The sequence below is a fragment of the Ursus maritimus genome, unplaced genomic scaffold (genome assembly GCF_017311325.1).
Source record: "Ursus maritimus isolate PB19 unplaced genomic scaffold, ASM1731132v1 scaffold_21, whole genome shotgun sequence".
NCBI lineage: Eukaryota > Metazoa > Chordata > Mammalia > Carnivora > Ursidae > Ursus > Ursus maritimus.
The window spans coordinates 32,578,900-32,598,806 of NW_024424564.1; the positions used below are offsets into that span (position 1 = coordinate 32,578,900).

Sequence of the window (19,907 nt, forward strand, 5' to 3'; positions counted from 1 at the left end):
TTAGGAGAAAGCTGTTTGGCACTACCTTTTTCACCTTCATGCCACATCCGAATGAATAACAAATGGTTGTGAGAGAGTAAGAAGAGAGATACGCAGACATCTCTCTGCGAGCAGTTCTTGGGGGTCAATAATGAAGAGAAAACATAGTTTTGTGGAACAAACACTAGACTTACAGTCAGAAGACATGATTTGGTCCTGCCTCTGCCGTATAATTAACTAATGCAATATTCTTGGGTAAATTGCTTCACCTCCGAGCCTTAGTTTCCTCTCCTGCAAAGGAGACACATTGTAGGAGAACCATTCCTTGTAACTGCTGACCAGTTTAAGAACTTGTGTAGCAGATTTAACTTGATTTAAAAAGTATTCTTCTGAGTGGCTTTGGGGGCCCATATTTTTTTAAAGATCTTATTTATTTATTTATTTATTTATTTATTTATTTGAGAGAGGGCATGTGCATCAGTGGGGAAGAGAGGGAGAAGCAGACTCCCCATGAGCAGGGAGACTGAGGAGGGCCTCGATCCCAGGACCCTGGGATCATGACTTGAGCCAAAGGCAGACACTTAACCGACTGAGCCACCCAGGCATCCCTTTGGGGCCCATATTTTTAAAAGTCCTCTTTCAGATGACTGGTGCCTTCAACTCCAAAGATGAACGTATCTGATTTCTTAGACATGAAGCTGCAAGTCTCTCTAAGGCCCTAAAATCCCAAAGAAGTATTTTGGAATGAATAATGGAAACAAATTAAGTCTGGGGTATATTTACGTTAGCCTAAGTAGTATGATAATACCTAGAGAAGTCCTAAGAAGTCTCACATTGAATGGAGGGAGATACAGGTCTATAATACTTATAAATAAGCAAGAAATGAAATTTGAGACCACTTATTAGACCCTAGGGTAATTGGCTTATTTTTCTGATCAATTTCCAAAGATGGAGATTGGGGATAGAGAGTTGTACTACAAAATTAATTTGTAGCTCAGCACTAACTTATATTCCAAAGTAACACAGAAGATATAGGTAGTAATCACCTCCAGAGAGGTGTCCTCTGGTTCTTATCGTTGAGGAAGACTCTTCTACTCTCCAACTCAGGCGGGAAAGATTCATTTCCAAACCTGTGCTCTGAAGGGAAGAAATTCTATGACGGTTTGCTATATTCTTGCAAAAATACTCTAGAGGGAACCAGATGTCTCTTGATTTTTTTTCTTACCATTGAATTATAAGTCTACAAAAATAACAGTTACAATGAAAAAAATTTTTAATTGGATATAAAAGTGACTAAAACTGGATATAAAAGGCAAAATATCTAACATAAATTTTAGTCTCTCTTTGCTTGAAATTTGATGTAATAAGCATTGATGACAATAAGTAGTTTGGCTTGAAAGAAGATAAGATTTTGCTTCCACTCTAAGTTAAATAAATGTTACTTTAGTTATCTCTAAGTGATTGCTGGGCCATTGTAACACATTCAATGTGATATTTGCTAAGCAAGCATGCCCGCCATCTGGTTACTGAAAGACTGTATTTTTGCTACTTCATAGATACACATGGCCCAATAGCACTGCGATGTAGGGAACCGATATGAGCATGTGGATCAATTCCAAAGCAATTTGAGAGTTCAAGCCATTCATTTGTTTGCAACACCAAGTGTTCTCCACATACAAAACAATGAGTCTAACTTCTCCGTCTCTTTCCTGTCCTGGTATCTTTAAAAATGTCCATCATGACAGGGTGCACACGGGTTTACAATATGAAGCCAACTTTATTTTTTTTAAATTTTTTAAAAGATTTATTTATTTGAGAGAGAGCGAGAGAGCGTGAGCAGGAGGGGCAGAGGGGGAGAGAGAGAGAATCTCAAGCAGACTCAGCACTGAGCCCAGTGCCTGACACAGGGCTCCGTCACATGACCCTGAGATCATGACCTGAGCCAAAACCAAGAATCAGATGCTTCACTGACTGAGCCACCAGGCACCTAGGAAGCCAACTTTAGAGACCAAGAAGAAGAATGAAAAATCATCTGGGTGCTCTTTGTGTCACATCCCACTTGGTTCCCACGCCAGCAGCACTGTGCCTGGTCCGCAGAGAGCACACAGAAGTAGTAGCTGGATAATATGGCTAAAGTCTATATGTGTCTTTGGTAGGAGGGGGGAGAAGTTCCCAAACCAGCTTTTTCATTAGACTGCTCGCAAGCACTCCTCTCCCCAAACCAAAGACAGAATTAGTGGCACTGACTACAGTGCCTAACACACAGTAGGGGCTCAATAAATGTTTACTAAGTACAATCATCTGGGAAGCTGGTGAATAACAATACAAAGGACTACTAGAAGACAGCTCATCTTAGTGTTTGTAGCTATTGTACTACATGCATTGGACATAAGCCTCACACATAGTCTGGGCTTTCTCAGTCTCAGTACTATTAACATGTGGGGCTAAGAATTCTTTGTTGGGAGTGGGAGTGGTGCTGTCTTGTGCACTGTGGAGGTTTAGCTGCATCCCCGGTGTCCACCTACCAGATGCCAGGAGTGTCCCTTCCCCCAGCAAAAATGTCTTCAGGCATTGCTAAATGTCCCCTGGGAGGGCCCAGAGGGGTGGCAAAACCATCCCTACTTGAGAACCACTTATTTAGTCTGTGTGTTCTTGATATGTACCAGAATTAGAAAGACTATATTCTCTCTTCTCTTTTTTTTCTGAATCAATAGTTTTTAAACATGATTTTATTTTATTTTATTTCATTTATTTTTTAAGTAAGCTTAGTGCCCAACATGGGGCTTGAACTCATGACTTTGAGTGAGTTCTGCTGACTGAGCCAGCCAGGCCCCTGTCTGAATCCATATTTCTTGATCTACATGATGGTATTTTATTCTCTTAATCTGATTTCACTTAACATAGTTTTCTCTAAATGTCTTCATAATAGTGGGGGTGAGGGGGAACTTTCCAGGTATATCCATATAAGTTAAAAAGGGAAGGGGAAATATGAAACTAGGGGAAAACATTCCATACAGGAATTGGACTAGTAGCTAAGGAGGCTGTTTTGCAAAATGAGGTTGGGATGGTTTTGGGCCCAGGGAAGACAGAAGTACCTAAGCCGCAAATATGAGTCCAAAAAGAACTTTTGTATCTTAAAAGACACTACCCTCATTTGTTTGCTATGCATTCTTGTAATCTTAACAATAAAACTCCACTCTTATACAGAAGTATCCTTCTGACAAACAGATTTTTTTCTCCCTTGGCTTTAGTTTTATTTACTTCCTATTTATGTTACCAGTTTCAGGAAGATACCAGCATACATGAACTCCAGGAACAGGCTGTCTCAGTAACTCCTGTTCCTTGGGAATTACAGTAAGTAGTCCCGCTAACTGAAGAAATCATTTGCTTTTTAAACCTCGAAAATAGAGCGATGATGCCATGCATCTACCCTTCCTTAAAATTATTAAAATTAAAACCTTAGAATTCCAACTCAAACCCAGCCAGTGGACAACCTGCTTGAAAATGACTACACGTCCATATCTAAGGGTGAGAAATAATTTATGACAAATAAAGCTCATGAAAAATTCTAATTTCATTCATGTTGCTACAAGTACACCTTCATGCTTTAAAAAAATGTGGGCAGGTAACATTTTTCTACCTTACTTCCAGTGTAGAGTTAACCGTGTGCTCTTACCTCTCCTCCAGTGCATGGAAAAGGATTGGAGTATCTCGAAGTGCAAATAGCTCCCTTCTTGACGACATCATCTTCCAGGCCAAATGTAGCTGAGCAGTTCGTTGCAAAGTACTTGTAAGGCTTCCATGTCTTCCCAAAATCCTGGGACCGGTCCAGCACCATGGCTGCTGGCCTCGGGGACTTGAACACCATAATTAGATGAGTGAAGTAGAATTCAGCTTCCAGGTCTAACTGGATCTTTTCTCTGTGTACATCCTCAGCAGACTGCCACCACGTGCGAGGAAACCTGAAGGATGAGTCTGCCATGGCAGCTGGCAGGTGAGCCAGGTGAGGCTGCGCGGCATTGCATTTGTCACATTTGGGCTGCCGACAAGTCAGATCAGCGTTCTCACTATAGGAGCAGTACAGTTCAGTGGCGTTCCGACCGCAGGTGGTGTCTGCCCAGAGTTTTCTCCCTAAAGCCAAGTTTCCCATCCGAGGGTTGCAGGCTTTTTCACAGCGGGAACTCACTCCAGCTACTCCACTCAGTCCTAGGAAAGGGAAAGCATATGTTATTCAAGACAAACCCATCTGGAAAGCTCTTCTGTCTTCAACAGTCAAGTTATCCCCAAAGAGCTTAAGGCTTTCACTAAAGAGGAAATTCTATCAAATTTGAGCATGAATACTGTTCTACATTTATAGTGCATTTGTCTATACCAGTGTGTGAGCGTGCATGTGTGTGCGTACATTTCGTGTTCAGATATACAATTCACATAAAGGGGAAAAAAATCACTTCAGATAAAGGGTGAGAGGAAGGAAAATGGAAACATTGGGGGAAAGATAATGGGCCTAAACCTTTAAAGTCCTTTCCTTTCTAAACGTTCCCTATATTTGAAAAATACATATTTGTTTTGATGTCATGACTTAAATAATCCCCAAAAACAATAATGTTTTTAAGATCACCCAATTTAGTCTTTCAAATATACTATGAGTCCTTAGCATTATCTAACATGCTTATTAGAATGCATTAAGGAGGAAATGTTGAATTCTATTATATTTTTAATCCAAAAATGTGAAGGGACAAATTCCCTAGGAAAAGCAATATGAAATATTTAATCAATATACAGTGAGATCTCACTTTGGGAGGCAAAACTAGAGACCACTGGAGCTCAGATGCATAATATCTATTTTTAATATTGAGTAAATATAACTAAGAAAAAAACTCTCTAAACTGCCAAATGGCAGAAAAGCTTATTTGACATGCTCTCTGCCTCTTGAGTGCTCCTACCTATGACAGATTATATAGTAGTTGCCTGTTTGCTTAACAGGAGAATGTTTACAGTCTGGCAGCCACTAACAGCACCTTTAAACATTATCTGTGAACTAAAACACCTTCTTAAAGAAACATGTGCTTCCACCCAAACAAAGGTCCAACAGACTTTAATGTTTCAAAATTACTTAAAATGATAAACATTATCCACTTATTAACATCCTGACTACATATTTTAATCCTTTAATTTGGATTTGTCATTTTAATTATGAATACCTTAAGCAAAATCATCTATTTTAAAAGTTAAAACAGAGAAGGAAAGAAGGAAAAGGAAGTCAAACCCCAAATTCTGGCTAATTGAATGTTTCTGCTTCTTAAGAGAGAGCACCTCTGGACTGTTATCACCATGCTATTGGAGAAGCCAAATGACAGCTTAGACTAAAACAGAGACATTTCACACACCGACTGACAATCACCAGCCCCACATAGCCTCTGCAACCAAAAGGCATATTATTTTTAAATGTCAAATTCAAATGTGCATTATGCCTGGACTCTGTTCGCCACTGTTCTGATTAGCTGGAGCAACAGTTGCTCGTGGCCAGGATCACCCAAACACACAGTGTGCTATGACTCACCTGCAAAGCATTTCGGGGAAAATCATATACTGCCCGTACAAGTATTTTTGACTTGAAACACTTGCCTTGTGATATTTATTTACAACCTCTTGATTGCTTACATGTTTTTTGCCATAACATGGTTTGAAAAGGGAAAGGTTTAATAAAGTTCACTTTGAGGTTGGGGGAGCATGCATAAATGCAGGCAGGGGTACATCCCTAAGAAGAATTAAAGTAAAATCTTAGACCTCTAATGGCTCCTTGGGGGAAAGTAAGGAATCATTTTAAATGCCTCCAAAGTAGTAAGTACAGAAGAGATTGGAGCCAGATAAATAATTGGTGGACAAAATACTTGGACATCCCTAAAGAAGTGACTATCCAAGTGTAGCAAGGATGCTCCTGAGTCTGACTGATTTGGGTTGAAGATTCTAAAACTTTGCTTTACTGTGTGCCAGCGTCTCTGGGGGCAGAGTGGAAGAAGCCGAAGGGAAGGTACAGTGCGCCAGCGCTTTCTGTCCACCAGTCCGTCCCTTCAGCCCACACTCCCCTTTCTAGAGCAAACGAGAAACGTTTGAGAGATCGGATGGCTGAAGAGTCCCTCACTTTCTTTCCCCCTCACACACTGAGCTGCTCTTACCCCTAACTGGAAACCAGGTGACCCTCAAGGGGGAGGGAGAGGAACAGAAAGGGGGCTCCCGAATTTAGAAACGGCGCGCTAGGAACGGGTGGCCAAGGGCAGCCCAGGAAAGCTGGGAAGGGAGTAGGAGGAAGAGAGCCTCTGACGAAGCCTCTGCTGGTAGTCCAGTTACCGAGACAGGGAGCAGACCCGCCTCCGACCTCCCACGGAGCCTCAGCCAGGGTACCAATTCCCTAGGGGCGGCCAGCCAGCTCGTGCAACCCAGGGTGATCACCACCTATCGCCCCAGCCCCGGGTCTCACTGCATTCCAGCCACTGCCGCGATGAAGGGGCACACACCCCGCCCAGGTGTCCCTACCTGGTTCCCTAGTGCCCAGCATGAGGTCGGGGACTAGGGCGGTCGCTCTCCACGAGAGAGCAGCCGCGGCCCACGCGCGGCCAGGGTCGCTGGGCCATCCCTCCCCATCATTCCTCAGGCCATGAAGTGCCGGGGGATGGCGAGCTTGGTCCTTTGTTCCCTCACAAAGTGGAAAGGCAGTTTTTTACAAGCCCAAACAGAGAAAGAAACCAAGGTCGTGGTATCTCCGGCAGGGCGCACCCAGGATATCGGATTATCCAAGGGAAGTGTATCGCAGTTGCAAAAAAAATCAATAGTATTTTAAACTGTAGAGACCCGGGGAGAAGAGGCGGAACATGGCCACTCATTTCATCCTCGGGAGCTGAGCTTGGCGCTCCCAGCCCGCACTCCCCTGCACCCCCGAGTCCCGAGGTGGGGAACAGAAAGAGCGAGGGAAAGGGGGTGGGGGCCCAGCAGCGTCACCACCCACCTGCGGCCACCGCGGAGCAGCCCCAGAGCAGCAGCAGCCGCGCGCAGCTCCCCATGGCCGGGAGGAGCCGGGAGGACCCGGGCCGGGCGGGTGCGGGAGGGAGCCGAGACCTCTCGGTTGTGGGATGAAGCGCCAACAGTCCTCAGGAAGAACTGGGGCTCTTTATTTCTTCCCCCTCCTGGGGCGCCAGGCTCGGTCAGTGGGCGCCGGCTGCTGGGAGCCGCGGGCCGGAGCCGCGCCGGGCGGTGGGGTGACCCTCGCGCACCGGCCTGGAGGGGTCCGGGCACCTCGGGGACGACGGGAGCCCCCGGACCATAGCCGGCCTGGCCGCGCAGCCCCTGCGGAGCGGTCCCGCGGGCTCCTCCGCCGCTAGCCCGGGGCTCAGCGCCCGCAGCAGCCGCTGAACTTTGCGAGACCTTTCACTTCCCGGCCGCCGCCGCCGCCGCTGCCTCCTGGGCGTCCTCCTCCGCTTTTACCACCTCCTCTCGCTGCCACGGCTCGGTCCCGTCTTTCTCCATGGGCAGTTCCATGGGATGCATTTTTATTGCACCGACTCCGCGGCGCTCCGGTGCCAGCCCTCCTCCCCTTGCACCTCCACCCCTTCCTCCTGCCCGCCCCCCGCGCTCGCTTGACAGCCGGGGCGGTGCAGCCTGCGCTGCCGGGTCGCCGCCGCCGCCGCCGCCGCCGCCGCAGCGCCCGGGGAGGGGTCTCCTGGCCCGACAGGCCGCCCCCGAAGCCTTGTTACCAGCTCGTTCCGCGCTCCTTAGCCCCCGCGTGCACGGGTCATCTCGGCCCCCAGCTTCCCTCGTGTCCCTCCTGGTGTTTGCCCTGCATCTCCCTGCGTGACCACCCTGGTGCCCTCCAGCACCCACAGGCCTCTTCTGGGAAGCAGTCTCCCACCTTCTCCCGGAACATTCCAGAGAGCAGTTGACTCCCTCTTGATCAGGTCAGGGCATGCCAAGGGGCTTAAAAAACCGCGAAACAGGCTAGCTCCTACTTCCCACATCCCCCAGCAAAACAAACCCTCCCTTCCACTCCCCATCTCTCCACCCTTTCTCCCAGAGTCTCACGGTCCAGAAAAGGAACCCCCCAACCCAGCCAGCTCCGGGTCTTGGGCTTTGGACTAACTGCTAAGTGGCCTTCGCTGCTTCTCTGCTGCTGGGGGGAGGAGGGGCGGGAGAGGGCATCTGGGCTAAACAATCAATGCTTAGTTTATCCGAGGTGTATCCATTTTGATGTAAAAGGTGTTCCCTAATTCAAACTCAAGGTGCTAAAAGAAAAGGGTCACAGGATTGGCTAATGGGCAGTGTAAAACATCCTTGTCTAGAGGCAGGGGCTTGGCAAAGAAAAATTGGTCTTTCCAAGCACTCTCAAGCCACATAGAATGTGTTGTGCTGTCAAAGAGTAATGTTGTGAAATAAGTTAAGGGGGGCAATTTAGTAGCAACCAGAAGCAGCTAATTGAGGATAGGATTGTTCAGGACTGCTGCTATGGAAGGGGATTAAATAGCACTTGAGTCTGGGACATTTGCAAGTTCTATGAAAATATAATTCTATGCACACATCCAGGAGGATAGGCAAAAGTTAAGTAGGAAGCCGTGTTTTAGCGCCACGTTCATTTTGTGCCTTTGAATAATTCCCAGAAAATTAACTATGTTAAAGATACTATTCAGTTGTGTGTTACTGATGATGACAATTCAGAGTTTTGGGTCTTAAGTACATATTTTTCATGATTCACCTGGAGATATATAAGAAGTTTGTATCTCCCAGGAAGAACTGGGATGAGGTCAGCTTTATCCATTTGGGAGACATTAAAATTATTCCTCTGGCCAATACTGGGGAGTGGCAAAAGTTATGGGACAGCAATTTGTATAACACTTTAGAAAATAATCCCTCTGAGTTTTCAAATATTGGCAGTGTTGGGGCTTTTTTCATATCTTATGGATATGCTCCCATTTGAGTCACTGAAACACCTCTCCAAATTATTCTTTTTACCAAATAAATGATAGGAAATATAATAGCCAAAGGCTTGTGGTTACCAATGTTAACCTAAAGGCCAAAGCAAATTAAAGAAAGAGCACATTTATTATTAACCTCTGAGTCTGCTCTGTTGAAGCAGAACTACTCCATTTCTCATTACAGATTTCAGAAACATTTACTATCTGCACCAATCCCACCTGGATAAGATACTTCCTTGATTGCTCTATAACTGGTTCTTGTTTCTTTAAGAAGGCATTAAGTTCCTTAACGGCAAAGCAGTCTTTCATACTTAGTTTATATAAAACATTATTATGCTTTTCTTTTTTTTTTTTTTTAAGATTTTATTTATTTGACAGAGAGATAGAACAAGCAGGCAGACTGACAGGCAGAGGGAGAGGCAGAAGCAGGCTCTCTGCTGAGCAGGGAGCCTGACAACAACAAGGGGCTCTGGGCTCTATCCCAGGCTCCTGGGATCATGACCTGAGCCGAAGGCAGCCCCTTTAACCGACTGAACCACCCAGGGGCCCCTATTATGTTTTGTTGTTTTTTTAAATATAGTCTTCATTATTCTTAACTGAGAGCACCTGCTAGGTATATAATAAGTTTTCATTAAATATTTTTGAGTTATGTGTAAACTATTGCTATATATATAAGTACAGGATTAAAAAGAAAACCAATAAAATCAGAATGTATCCCCATATTCTAAAGGAATCGACACCTTTACACTAATACTTTCCATATGAAGCAGCTCAGGAGAGAAAAGTAATTAGTATTCTAATCAATTTCATTTGGTTATATAGTTTGGTTATAAATTCTATTTCCATTCTGAAGAAGCTGTCCGGGGGAAGTTTATCTACATAAGGAAAATCTTGCTCAGTGATGAGTATATCACTGCTTATGACTATTTTGGAAAAATCCAGTAATGGATTCAGAATTTTCTTTTTTAATTTTATGAATTAGTAGGAAGCTTAACAAACTTATGGAATTTCAATAACAAGTTTCCAGAAGCCACATACTTGACAAATTAAATCTAGCATACCCCCAAGAACTTGGAAGAAAGCTAAAAGGGCCTTTAAGAACTAAAATAGATGGCAAAAAAATCCATGCACCAAAGACCTTATTCATGGGAGAGCTCTTCAGACGTTCATTTAAATTATTCATGCAATGTTAACACGTTTGGTTATGCTGTTTTCCTAGACCACAACATACTAGAAGTAACAAATTAGAATGAAACGGGATGACATTAAAACAAGGAATGAATTGAGGCCACCTGGTAGTAAGGAGGATGACAGAAATATAAAAAGTAGCCGTTAAGGACAAAAAAAAAAAACCACATAGCAGTCTGAGTGAGGCCTTTCAGTGCAGAGACAAAGCACCAAAAGGCTGAAAAGGTGTCACTCTGTTATAACTTATCACAGTGAGTGAGGTTCCTTATAATACAGGATATTCAACATCAAGAGGGAACCTTAGGGATCCCTCAGCCCAACTTCTCACCCCATAAGAAACTTCTCCACAAAATCTCTGTCCAATAGTCACCCAGTTTCTGTTCTAGAAATCTCAGTAAACAAAAGCCTCAGAAGCAGTCCTTTTCATTTTTGGTGGTGTTTTGTTTAACTGTGACATCTCTCTTCCTTAAAATTCTACCTATGTTTATAGTTTATTTTTCTGTGACTACGCAGAATAGGTCCAATTTATTTTCTGGTAGGTATTCAGAGATTTGAAGTCATGTTTTATTGCTCCACTTAACTATTCTCTTCTCCAAATGTTTGTTTAATTGTCCATATGGCATGATTTCCGAAACTTTCATCTTCTTAGTCACCCTCTTTCAGATACACTGTGATTTATCAATGTTTTCTTATACTGTGCATCTAGGACTCAAGTCCTGGTTTATCTGGATTGGTGTAGAATAAAACAGAAACAGTAGTACCCCTAACTTAGGTCTAGGGCTTATATTTCTGCAGCTTAAAAATGCATTAGCAGCTTTGTGGTGTTGGCTGGTATTATCCTTGAAGCAAATTAAAATCCCCTTATCATATATTAATGAAGGGTCATTGATAAAAGATAAAATATTTTGTTTAATCAGAAGGGAAGAGTTCTATTAAAGTACATTGTAGGTAATAAGCATTCAATAAATATTAATTTAAAGAAAAAAATCAACAAGTTCAAATTGGAAAATTGGAAAAATGATTAAAAATTTAAAAAGAAACTGTTAGTGCTGAATGGGATAAATACATATTTTCTGAAAAAAATAATCACTTCTATGGAAAAATCTGACTCTTCAACAACACTGTATACATGTGGTATTACTATACATTTCCAAGGAAAGGAAGAACTTTGCAATAGTGATATTTTTAGTATACCTAATATCTTTCCTCATTGAACTATAAACAAGATCTCATTTATCCTTGAAGCATCAATGTGTGGGAGGGAACAGGAATAGCTGCATGCATTTACAGAGAGAGAAAGTGATGTGAAAGATGTAAGTGCCAAATTTAGATCATCCAAGAAATATACACTGGAGATCGGACATGGGTTTCAGATTTTTTTTTTAAAGAAATCATTGTTTATCCATCAACTTTCCATGAATACGATCTTATCTCTCTTGGACCTAGAAGACTATTGGGAGAAAATTAAATAGAGAATGATTTCCATTGAAATAATCCTATATTTTGTTTCCTACCTAGGTCTATGCCCTTTAAAAAACATCATCTTGGGAATTTCCTTAAGCTTTAATCTAAGCCTCCTGCCACTGGCACTGTTTCTCATTTCGTGTGCCTCCTGGCTACAGCTGCTCATTCCTAGGATGGGAGTGAGAGCCTTTGAAACTACACGTGCTCTTCCAGGAAGGTAAGCAGTAGTTTTCTTTAAAAAAAAAAAAAATGCACGCATGCTCTCTCATGTTTAAATTAATTATATGGAGCCTAAAAAGTTCAAACAAACAAGAACAGTGTTGTTACAGAGATAGCTACTCTGGACAGTACTGTATTGACACAAATTTTAAACACTTTTTCCTCTAAATAGCTCTTAACTAAAACTTTCCATACATATTGCTATTCCTGACAGTGATGAAAAGATGCTTAGAGACAAACTACTACTCTTTTAAATGTAAGAAAATAGACAAAGTGACAATGACTAAAGGCTGCATGAGTAAACAATATGGGTGATTCCTTTTATTTATTCATGTCTTTTATGTAATAGTGTAGTGGTTAGGAGCATGGACTGGCCTGGCTCCCCAGGTGTGAGCCTGGCTCCACCACCGACTAGCTGTGTGACTATGGGCAATGATAAAAACCTGTCTGTACAACCAGTTCCTCATCTGCCATATGGGAATAATAATAGCACCTAATTAATAAGGTTGTTATTAATATTAAATGAATTAATATTTATGAAGTAGTAGACAAGAGCAAGACCCAGGAGGCACTTTAAGCTTCGTTAAATACATACAATGGTAAAATACAAATCCATCATGTACATACGATCTCTTTTGACCTGCCCTGGAATTTCATCTTCAAGTTATGTAGAGATGTTTAATAGGCAGAAGCTAAGTCGTTGCCCTGGCTTAATTTTAAATGTTGCATCATGTCTATGAAAGCATCACACAGGAAATGAAAGTATGAGGCAACAGATCTTCCCCAGCTAGAGGCAGAGGGACATGAGCACTGACGGAGCAGCTACAACCTCCAGGCAGTGTTGAGTATGTTACAATTCTCACAAGGACTCACTAAGGTTAAGTTGTTAAGTCTTTGATGGGGAAACTGAAGGTCAGAGAAGTTAGATGCCTGAGCCAGGTCACAGAGCTAAGTCAGCAGACCACTAGGATTTGAAGTCCGGTGTGTCTAATTTTAAGTGGAGTCTTCTTCATTTCCTTCTTTGAGAGAGGTGGCATAGCTAGGCAGTTAAAGGAAAGGATCAAAACTAGACCGTCAATTTCTTCATCAGTTAAAAACGCTCCTAGAATGATTTCTACTTTGACAATCACAGTTTATTAACCACCATCTACCTGCTGATTTCCAAATCTCACTTATGAGATTCGGGGCTGTATATCCAACTGTCAGTGGACAGCTCTACTGAGACACCTCAAATTCAACACGTTCAAAACTAAGTTTATCGTCTTTCTCCCCTATGTTATTCCTCCCATATTCCCTATCCCGTAGAACGTCACGACTATCCATCTACTAGATCAACACAAAAAGGGGAGCATTTTTCAGGCTTCCGCACTCATGTACGGTGAGATGTACTAAGTATTATGAGGAAAAAGAGTGCTGTAGTCAAATAATCTTAACAGTAAGTTAAGTTAAATAGGACTTCTCAGAATCTTTAAGAGGCTAAGTTCATTTCAAATCTCCAAGAAATGGAGCCTGGGTGGCTCAGTCATTTAAGCAGCTGCCTTTGGCTCAGGTCATGATCCTGGGGTCCTGGAATTGCCCCACATTAGGCTCCCTGCTCAGCGGGAAGCCTACTTCTCCCTCTCCCTCTGTCCCTCCCCTCCCCCACTCGTGCTCTTTCTTTCTCTCTCTCTCTCAAATAAATAAATAAAATCTTCTAAAAAATTTCCAAGAAATAGATATGATATTATATTAGATAGGATTACATTCAGTTGCATGAACCCAACTTGTAGCTTAACCAGACTAAGATTGATTTTCCGCTCATGATGGAAGGTATGCAGGAGGCATACAGCCCAGTATAAGTGCAGCTGCTCAGGAAAGTCATCAGAACTTGGACAGTTTTCTTCTTCATTGTTGAAAGATGGCTGCTGTACTTCTAGGACTTGTGTCTGCATTCTAGGCAAGAGAGATGGAGAAAAAGAGAAGGAAAAAAGATATATTCTAGCTAAGTCTTAAAGAGCTTTCCCAGCAACCTTGCATACGTGCTTATATCAAATTGTGCAGAACTGAGTTATGTGGCTTCTCCAGACCATAAGGAAGTCTGGGGAGGCGAGTATTTTAATTTGGCTTATTGCCACCCTTAAGAAAATCAGGCTCCTATTAGAAAAGGAGGTTGACTGTTGAGGAGACAATCAGCTGTGTATGTCATCAAAAGTTAGCAATTTCACCAATATATTTGGCCCAAGCACTTACTAACATATCCGTGGCTGCCCATCATTGACAGATGGAATTCATGCTGCTTGCTTGGCGCCCAAACCTTCTGTGATGTATCAGCTTCCTGCCACAGGCTCTCTACCGCCACTCACAGTGAGCTACCTGCAATCTCTGAGATGAACAACAGTGCTCCAGGCCTCTACTGCACACTCTCTGCCTTTGCCTCTTCTTCTCACCTCCTTCTGGCTAACTCTGGTGGGACCTCAGAAATTCAGTTAAGCTGCTGTCACACCTCCTTTTTTACTCTTTCCCCTTCCAACTGGGTTAGTTGTCCCCTATCCTCCCCTGCATTACTATATTATCCTCAACTATAGTTTTTCCCCTTACAGATTGAGTGAAAAAAAAATAAAACCAGGAGGCACAATTGTATTTATGCTTTAATTATAACTATAGGAAATATACACATGAAAAGGGCATAGACTAGATCAAAATGTTAGAGATGATTGATTCTCTGGCTTCTAAACTTTCAGCAAAATCTTATAATAGTTGTGATTACATTTTTATTTCAAAAATAGAACAACTTAAGACAGAATATGATAAGGCAGAACATGAAAAGTGGCTTATAAAGTAGGCAATTAGCAGCAGGTGGAACACTGTGGGCTCAGGAGGTGAGAAGAGCTACATGGAGGATGCGGACTAAGCTGGGTCCAACAACTGGATAGGCTTAGATGGATGTGGTAGCAAGTGTGGGCAAGCCTTGTTGGTAATCGTCACGTAAATGCTCAGGCCACACCTGTATATTCACAATATACGAAGTGCCTCCTGGACAGTGAGTAGCATCCATTAAGAGAAGGGATTCATGGGGATCAGTGGAAGATGGGGAGGAAAGAGTAGATTAAGACCAAACAGGTAAAGGCTTTGGTGAGTTAGGCTGTTTTGTGTTGGGAAATTACATGATAGTCGTCATTATCTGGAAATGGCATATAATAGATTAGAAAAGAGAGGGCCTGGAAGAGGAGTGAAGAGCTACTGTATGACAAGAGCTGGGTTGAAACCAAGGTGGTGATAGGGAAAATGGAAAGAGAGAGAGATTGAAGAAAAAACAAAATATGAAGAATTGATGGGACTTTGTAACCATTTGATGGTGGAATTGGCAGAAGTCAAGAATGCCTTGGTGGCTGTGAATCTGGTTAGTTGAAAAAAAATGGTAGTTTCTTTTTCAGAAATAGGACAATCAGAAAATGTAGCTAGTCTGGGAGTTGGTACGATAGGACATGGCCGGCTGCATTGTGAAAAGGTTGATGTAGAGAGAATGGCAGGCCAGTTACTTCCAGCAGACAGTTAACCTGGCATTGGAGCTTAGCTTGAACAAGTCAAGTCTCCAGATACAGGTGTCGGAATCATTTACATAAAGATACAGTTGAAATAATAAGCAGAAAATAAATCCCCAAGAGAAGCAGACTATTTTAAGAATGTTTACCATCCGTATTATAACTTTAGATAATTTGTAATTATCGTGATAAAACATTAGTGTAGGAAAGACCTTGGAAGTTATTGAGGCCAATCTCCTTTTTCAACATGAAAACACTGAGGACCATTGAGATTATACATTTAAAACCTAAAGCCTATTTACTGTAGACTCCAGGGTATTCAAAGTTATACAGCTAGTTAGGATTAGTGACTGAATTGGGATTGAGCTTTCTCTTTCCCCGGTGACTCTTATACCAGCGGTTAAGAACACAAAGTTTCTGCTAAATTTTTCTGGCTCAAAGAAATTATTGTCCAAAAATTAGAAAACAATTTTTTAAAAGCCCACGATTTCCTGCATATGAGACTCCTGACTTTGGGAAACAAACTGAGGGTTGCTGGAGGGGAAGTGGGTGGGAGAATGGGGTAACTGGGTGATGGGTATTTTTTTTTTTTAAAGATTTTATTTATCTATTCGACAGAGATAGAGACAGCCAGCGAGAGAGGGAACACAAGCAGGGGGAGGGGAGAGGAAGAAGCAGGCTCATAGCAGAGAAGCCTGATGTGGGGCTCGATCCCACAATGCCGGGATCACGCCCTGAGCTGAAGGCAGATGCTTAACCGCTGTGCCACCCAGGCGCCCCTGGGTGATGGGTATTAAGGAGGGCACATGATGTGATGAGCACTGGGTGTTATACTGAACCTATGAATCGCTGAACATTATATCAAAAACCAACGATGTACTGTACCTTGGCTAATTGAATTTCAAAAAAAAAAGCCCACAATTTCCTAAAACAGCAATTTGATTAAAAAAACCCAAAACCTTTGTCTATAGGTGGGATTTCAAAATAAATAATATAGGACAATGTATTCAAGCTGCTATTTAAGCTAGCTATGCTCTGGTTTGACTTTAACTATAGGTCTTAATTTCCCCGGATATTTATTTCCCTTAATTTCCCTGAATTACACCGCAATTTCAAACATAAGCATGTTTCTGAAAATTTTGATTTCAAATCTCACAAGATTACAGTGCAATTTAGAGGGCAAATCTATGACACTATCTGCTTAAACCCTAAATTCAGTATAACGTAGCTTACCTTAGAAGAGAGATTCAGTTACAAGGAAAATAAAAAGAACTTCGTTATGCAATGTCTAATCATAACAGCATCTTCAGAGCTCAAGGTAATAGTTTCTGGGTATTAATGCCTTTTTTTTAAAAAAAAGATTTTATATATTTATTTATTTGAGAAAAAGCACAGAGTAAGAGAGAGAGAGCATGATCGGGGAGAGGGACAGAGGGAAAGAGGCAGGGGGCAGAGGGAGAGGGAGAAGCAGACTCCCTACTGAGCAGGGATCCTGACTTGGGGCTCAGTCCCAGGACCCTGAGATCATGACCTGAGCCGAAGGCAGATGCTTAACCAACTGAGCCACCCAGGGACTCCGGTATTAATGCCTTTTAAAAACCTGCAAATAAAAAAAATTTTTTTAACTAAAAAAAATAAAAACCTGCAAATAAGTGGTAAAAGACATTGCAAGCCAATAGACACCCAAAGTTAAAATAAAAAGTTCACTTATGTTCCTACAAAATCCAAAATAACATTTCCAATGTTCTACCTTAAACCTTCCCTACTTATAAATGCTATTTTACTCACAGAAATATTCCCTATTAAATTTGAGAAATTAGAACCTTAAAGTCAAAGTTAATACAAAAGTAATACAAAAATATTCATTACTCTGGTGAAGTCCAAGCACTTTTTCATGCATGCAGTTAATCTCTGTAACATAACTATAGAAGATTTCTTCATCATGAAGGGACAGTACATCATTTTTCCACTTTCTTCCCTCCTTTATGAATGTTTGAGTTAATGCAAGTTTTATTGCAAGTAGAGGAGAGGGAATCTTCTTTTAAAATTATTAGTTATTGTTAGGATATATGATATTCTTGTTAAGGACAGAATTCTGTTTTTGGTAATAAAAACATAGAGAAGGGCCCCCTAGGTGGCTCAGTGGGTTGAGTGGCTGACTCTTGATTTCGGCTCAGTCATGATCTCAGGATCCTGGGATTGAGCCCCACATCCGTCTCTACACTCATTGGGGGATGGGGATCTGCTTGAGGATTCTCTCTCTCTCCCTCTCTCTGTGCGCCCCTACTCTCTCTCTCTCAAATAAATAAATAAATCTTTAAAAAAAAACACACACACACAGAACTGTATTTTTAAAAATTTTTTATTATGTTATGTTAGTCACCATACAGTACATCATTAGTTTTTGATGTAGTGTTCCATGATTCATTGTTTGCGTATGACACCCAGTACTCCATGCAATACATACCCTCCTTAATACCCATCACCGGCGTATCCCAATACCCCAACCCCCATCCCCTCTGAAGCCCTCAGTTTGTTTCCCAGAGTCCATAGTCTCTTGTGGTTCATTTCCCCTTCTGTTTAACCCCCCTTCATTCTTCCCTTCCTTCTCCTACCGATCTCCCTGCTATTTCTTATGTTCCATAGATGAGTGAAACCATATGATAATTGTCTTTCTCTGCTTGACTTATTTCACTTAGCATAATCTCCTCCAGTCCCATCCATGTTGCTGCATATGTTGGGTAATCGTTCTTTCTGATGGCTCAGTAATATTCCATTGTATATATGGACCACATCTTCTTTATCGATTCGTCTGTTGAAGGGCATCTCGGCTCCTTCCAGTTTGTGGACAATGCTGCTGTGAACATTGGGGTGCATATGGCCCTTCTCTTCACTACATCTGTATCTTTGGGGTAAATACCCAGTAGTGCAATTGCTGGGTCATAGGGTAGCTCTATTTTTAACTTTTTGGGGGACCTCCACACTGTTTTCCAAAGTGGCTGTACCATCTTGTATTCCCACCAGCTGTGTAAAAGGGTTCAGTTTTCTCCATATTCTCTCCAACATTTGTTGTTTCTTGCCTTGTCAATTTTTGCCATTCTAACTGGCGTAAGGTGGTATCTCAATGTGGTTTTGATTTGAATTTCCCTGATGGCAAATGATGTTGAACATTTTTTCATGTGTCTGTTAGCCATTTGTATGTCTTCATTGGAAAAGTGTCTGTTCATATCTTCTGCCCATTTTTTGATTTGATTATTTGTTTCTCGTGTATTGAGTTTGAGAAGTTCTTTATAGATCTTGGATACCAGCCTTTTATCTGTAGTTTCATTTGAAAATATCTTCTCTCATCACACAGAACTGTATTAACCCCATTTAAACAACACTGAAATTTATATTAACAAGAATCCTGAAGCATCGGGGGATTTCTGGGTTAGTTGACCCTACAGGAAATTTGTTCTGTGGAACTATTATATTCTCTAGCCTCCCATCCAGCCAGCAGGGGAAAAGGAGGAAGTACTGATTTCTATCTCCTACTCTGAAAAACAAAACAAAACAAAACAAAACCTGCAGACGTAAGGTAATAAGTAGCTAAAGCCAGTAGCTTCAAATTCTTTTCTCAATCTCACTGGTGTGGTCCTGGGTATACCACTTTTAAATATACAGAGTCAAATATACTTAAGGTTTCCTAGTGTATATTTTCTTTCTTTTGTTTTCCTTTTTTTTTTTTTTTTTTTTGGTACACAAAAGGATATTCAGTTGCCCCTTTATGGACTCAAAATATCCTGCAATCAGTAAATAAATGTCTTGAATATGTATATTATCCAAAGGGATGAGTAAATAGAGTTGTATATAGAAGTAAACCACCCCCCCCACACACACACAGGTGTGGATGAACTTGAAATCTTGATAGGACTTTTCCTCCCTTTTCTAACCAATAGTGATAGCTAGCATTTACTGGGGACTTAATGTATGGCAGGCATTGTGCTAAACACTCTACATACATTCTCTTCAATCCTCACAGTCACCCAGGAAGAGACCTTGAATCATCATCCTCACTTTACAAATGAGAATTGAGACTCAGGGCAGAGCCAAGACCATAACCCAAGTCACAGATCTCCAAAACTCATGAGCAAACCACCATATCCTTCAGGGGTCTTTGGGAAATATAGAAAAGAAGTAAGAAGGGCAAACTCGTCATCCCATGAAACTAGTTTCATTTTGGCACATTTCATTCTGATCTTATTTCTATCCATATAATTTTTGTTCCATATTCTTTTTCGCTTACTGTTGTTAAGTTATTAGAAATTCTCCCAAAATATCAATTTTCATGACCACATATTGTTCCCGTGAGTGCATATACCTTGTTCTACTTAATGCTGCATTTATTTGGACACTTGGGTTATTTTCAAATTTTTGCTATTTTAAATAATACTTTTATAAATATCTTTGTGAATTAAATATTTTCTTAATCTGGGATTATTTCTTTATAATCACTAAAATGGAAATACCAGGGCAAGGAAGAGGTATGTTGAAAGCCACATTGCCAAATTTCTTTTTCAAAAGGGTTGCACTAGGG

General features: G+C 41.6%; 1 protein-coding gene across 2 annotated transcripts in view; it reads right to left on the reverse strand.

Moving 5' to 3' along the window:
- NTN4 (netrin 4) overlaps positions 1–7,518 on the reverse strand; it is a 108,346-nt gene extending 100,828 nt beyond the window's left edge. Inside the window, exons 1-2 of one of the 2 annotated variants that reach the window (XM_040637340.1) lie at positions 6,983–7,518; positions 3,656–4,185 (exon numbers count right to left, since the gene is read on the reverse strand). In XM_040637340.1, coding sequence (XP_040493274.1) covers positions 3,656–4,185; positions 6,983–7,037 — 585 coding nt within the window. In that variant the 5' untranslated portion in view covers positions 7,038–7,518. The remainder of the gene's footprint in view (positions 1–3,655; positions 4,186–6,982) is intronic. The other variant, XM_040637339.1, reaches the window with a different exon arrangement.
- Between the last annotated feature and the right edge of the window lie 12,389 nt (positions 7,519–19,907).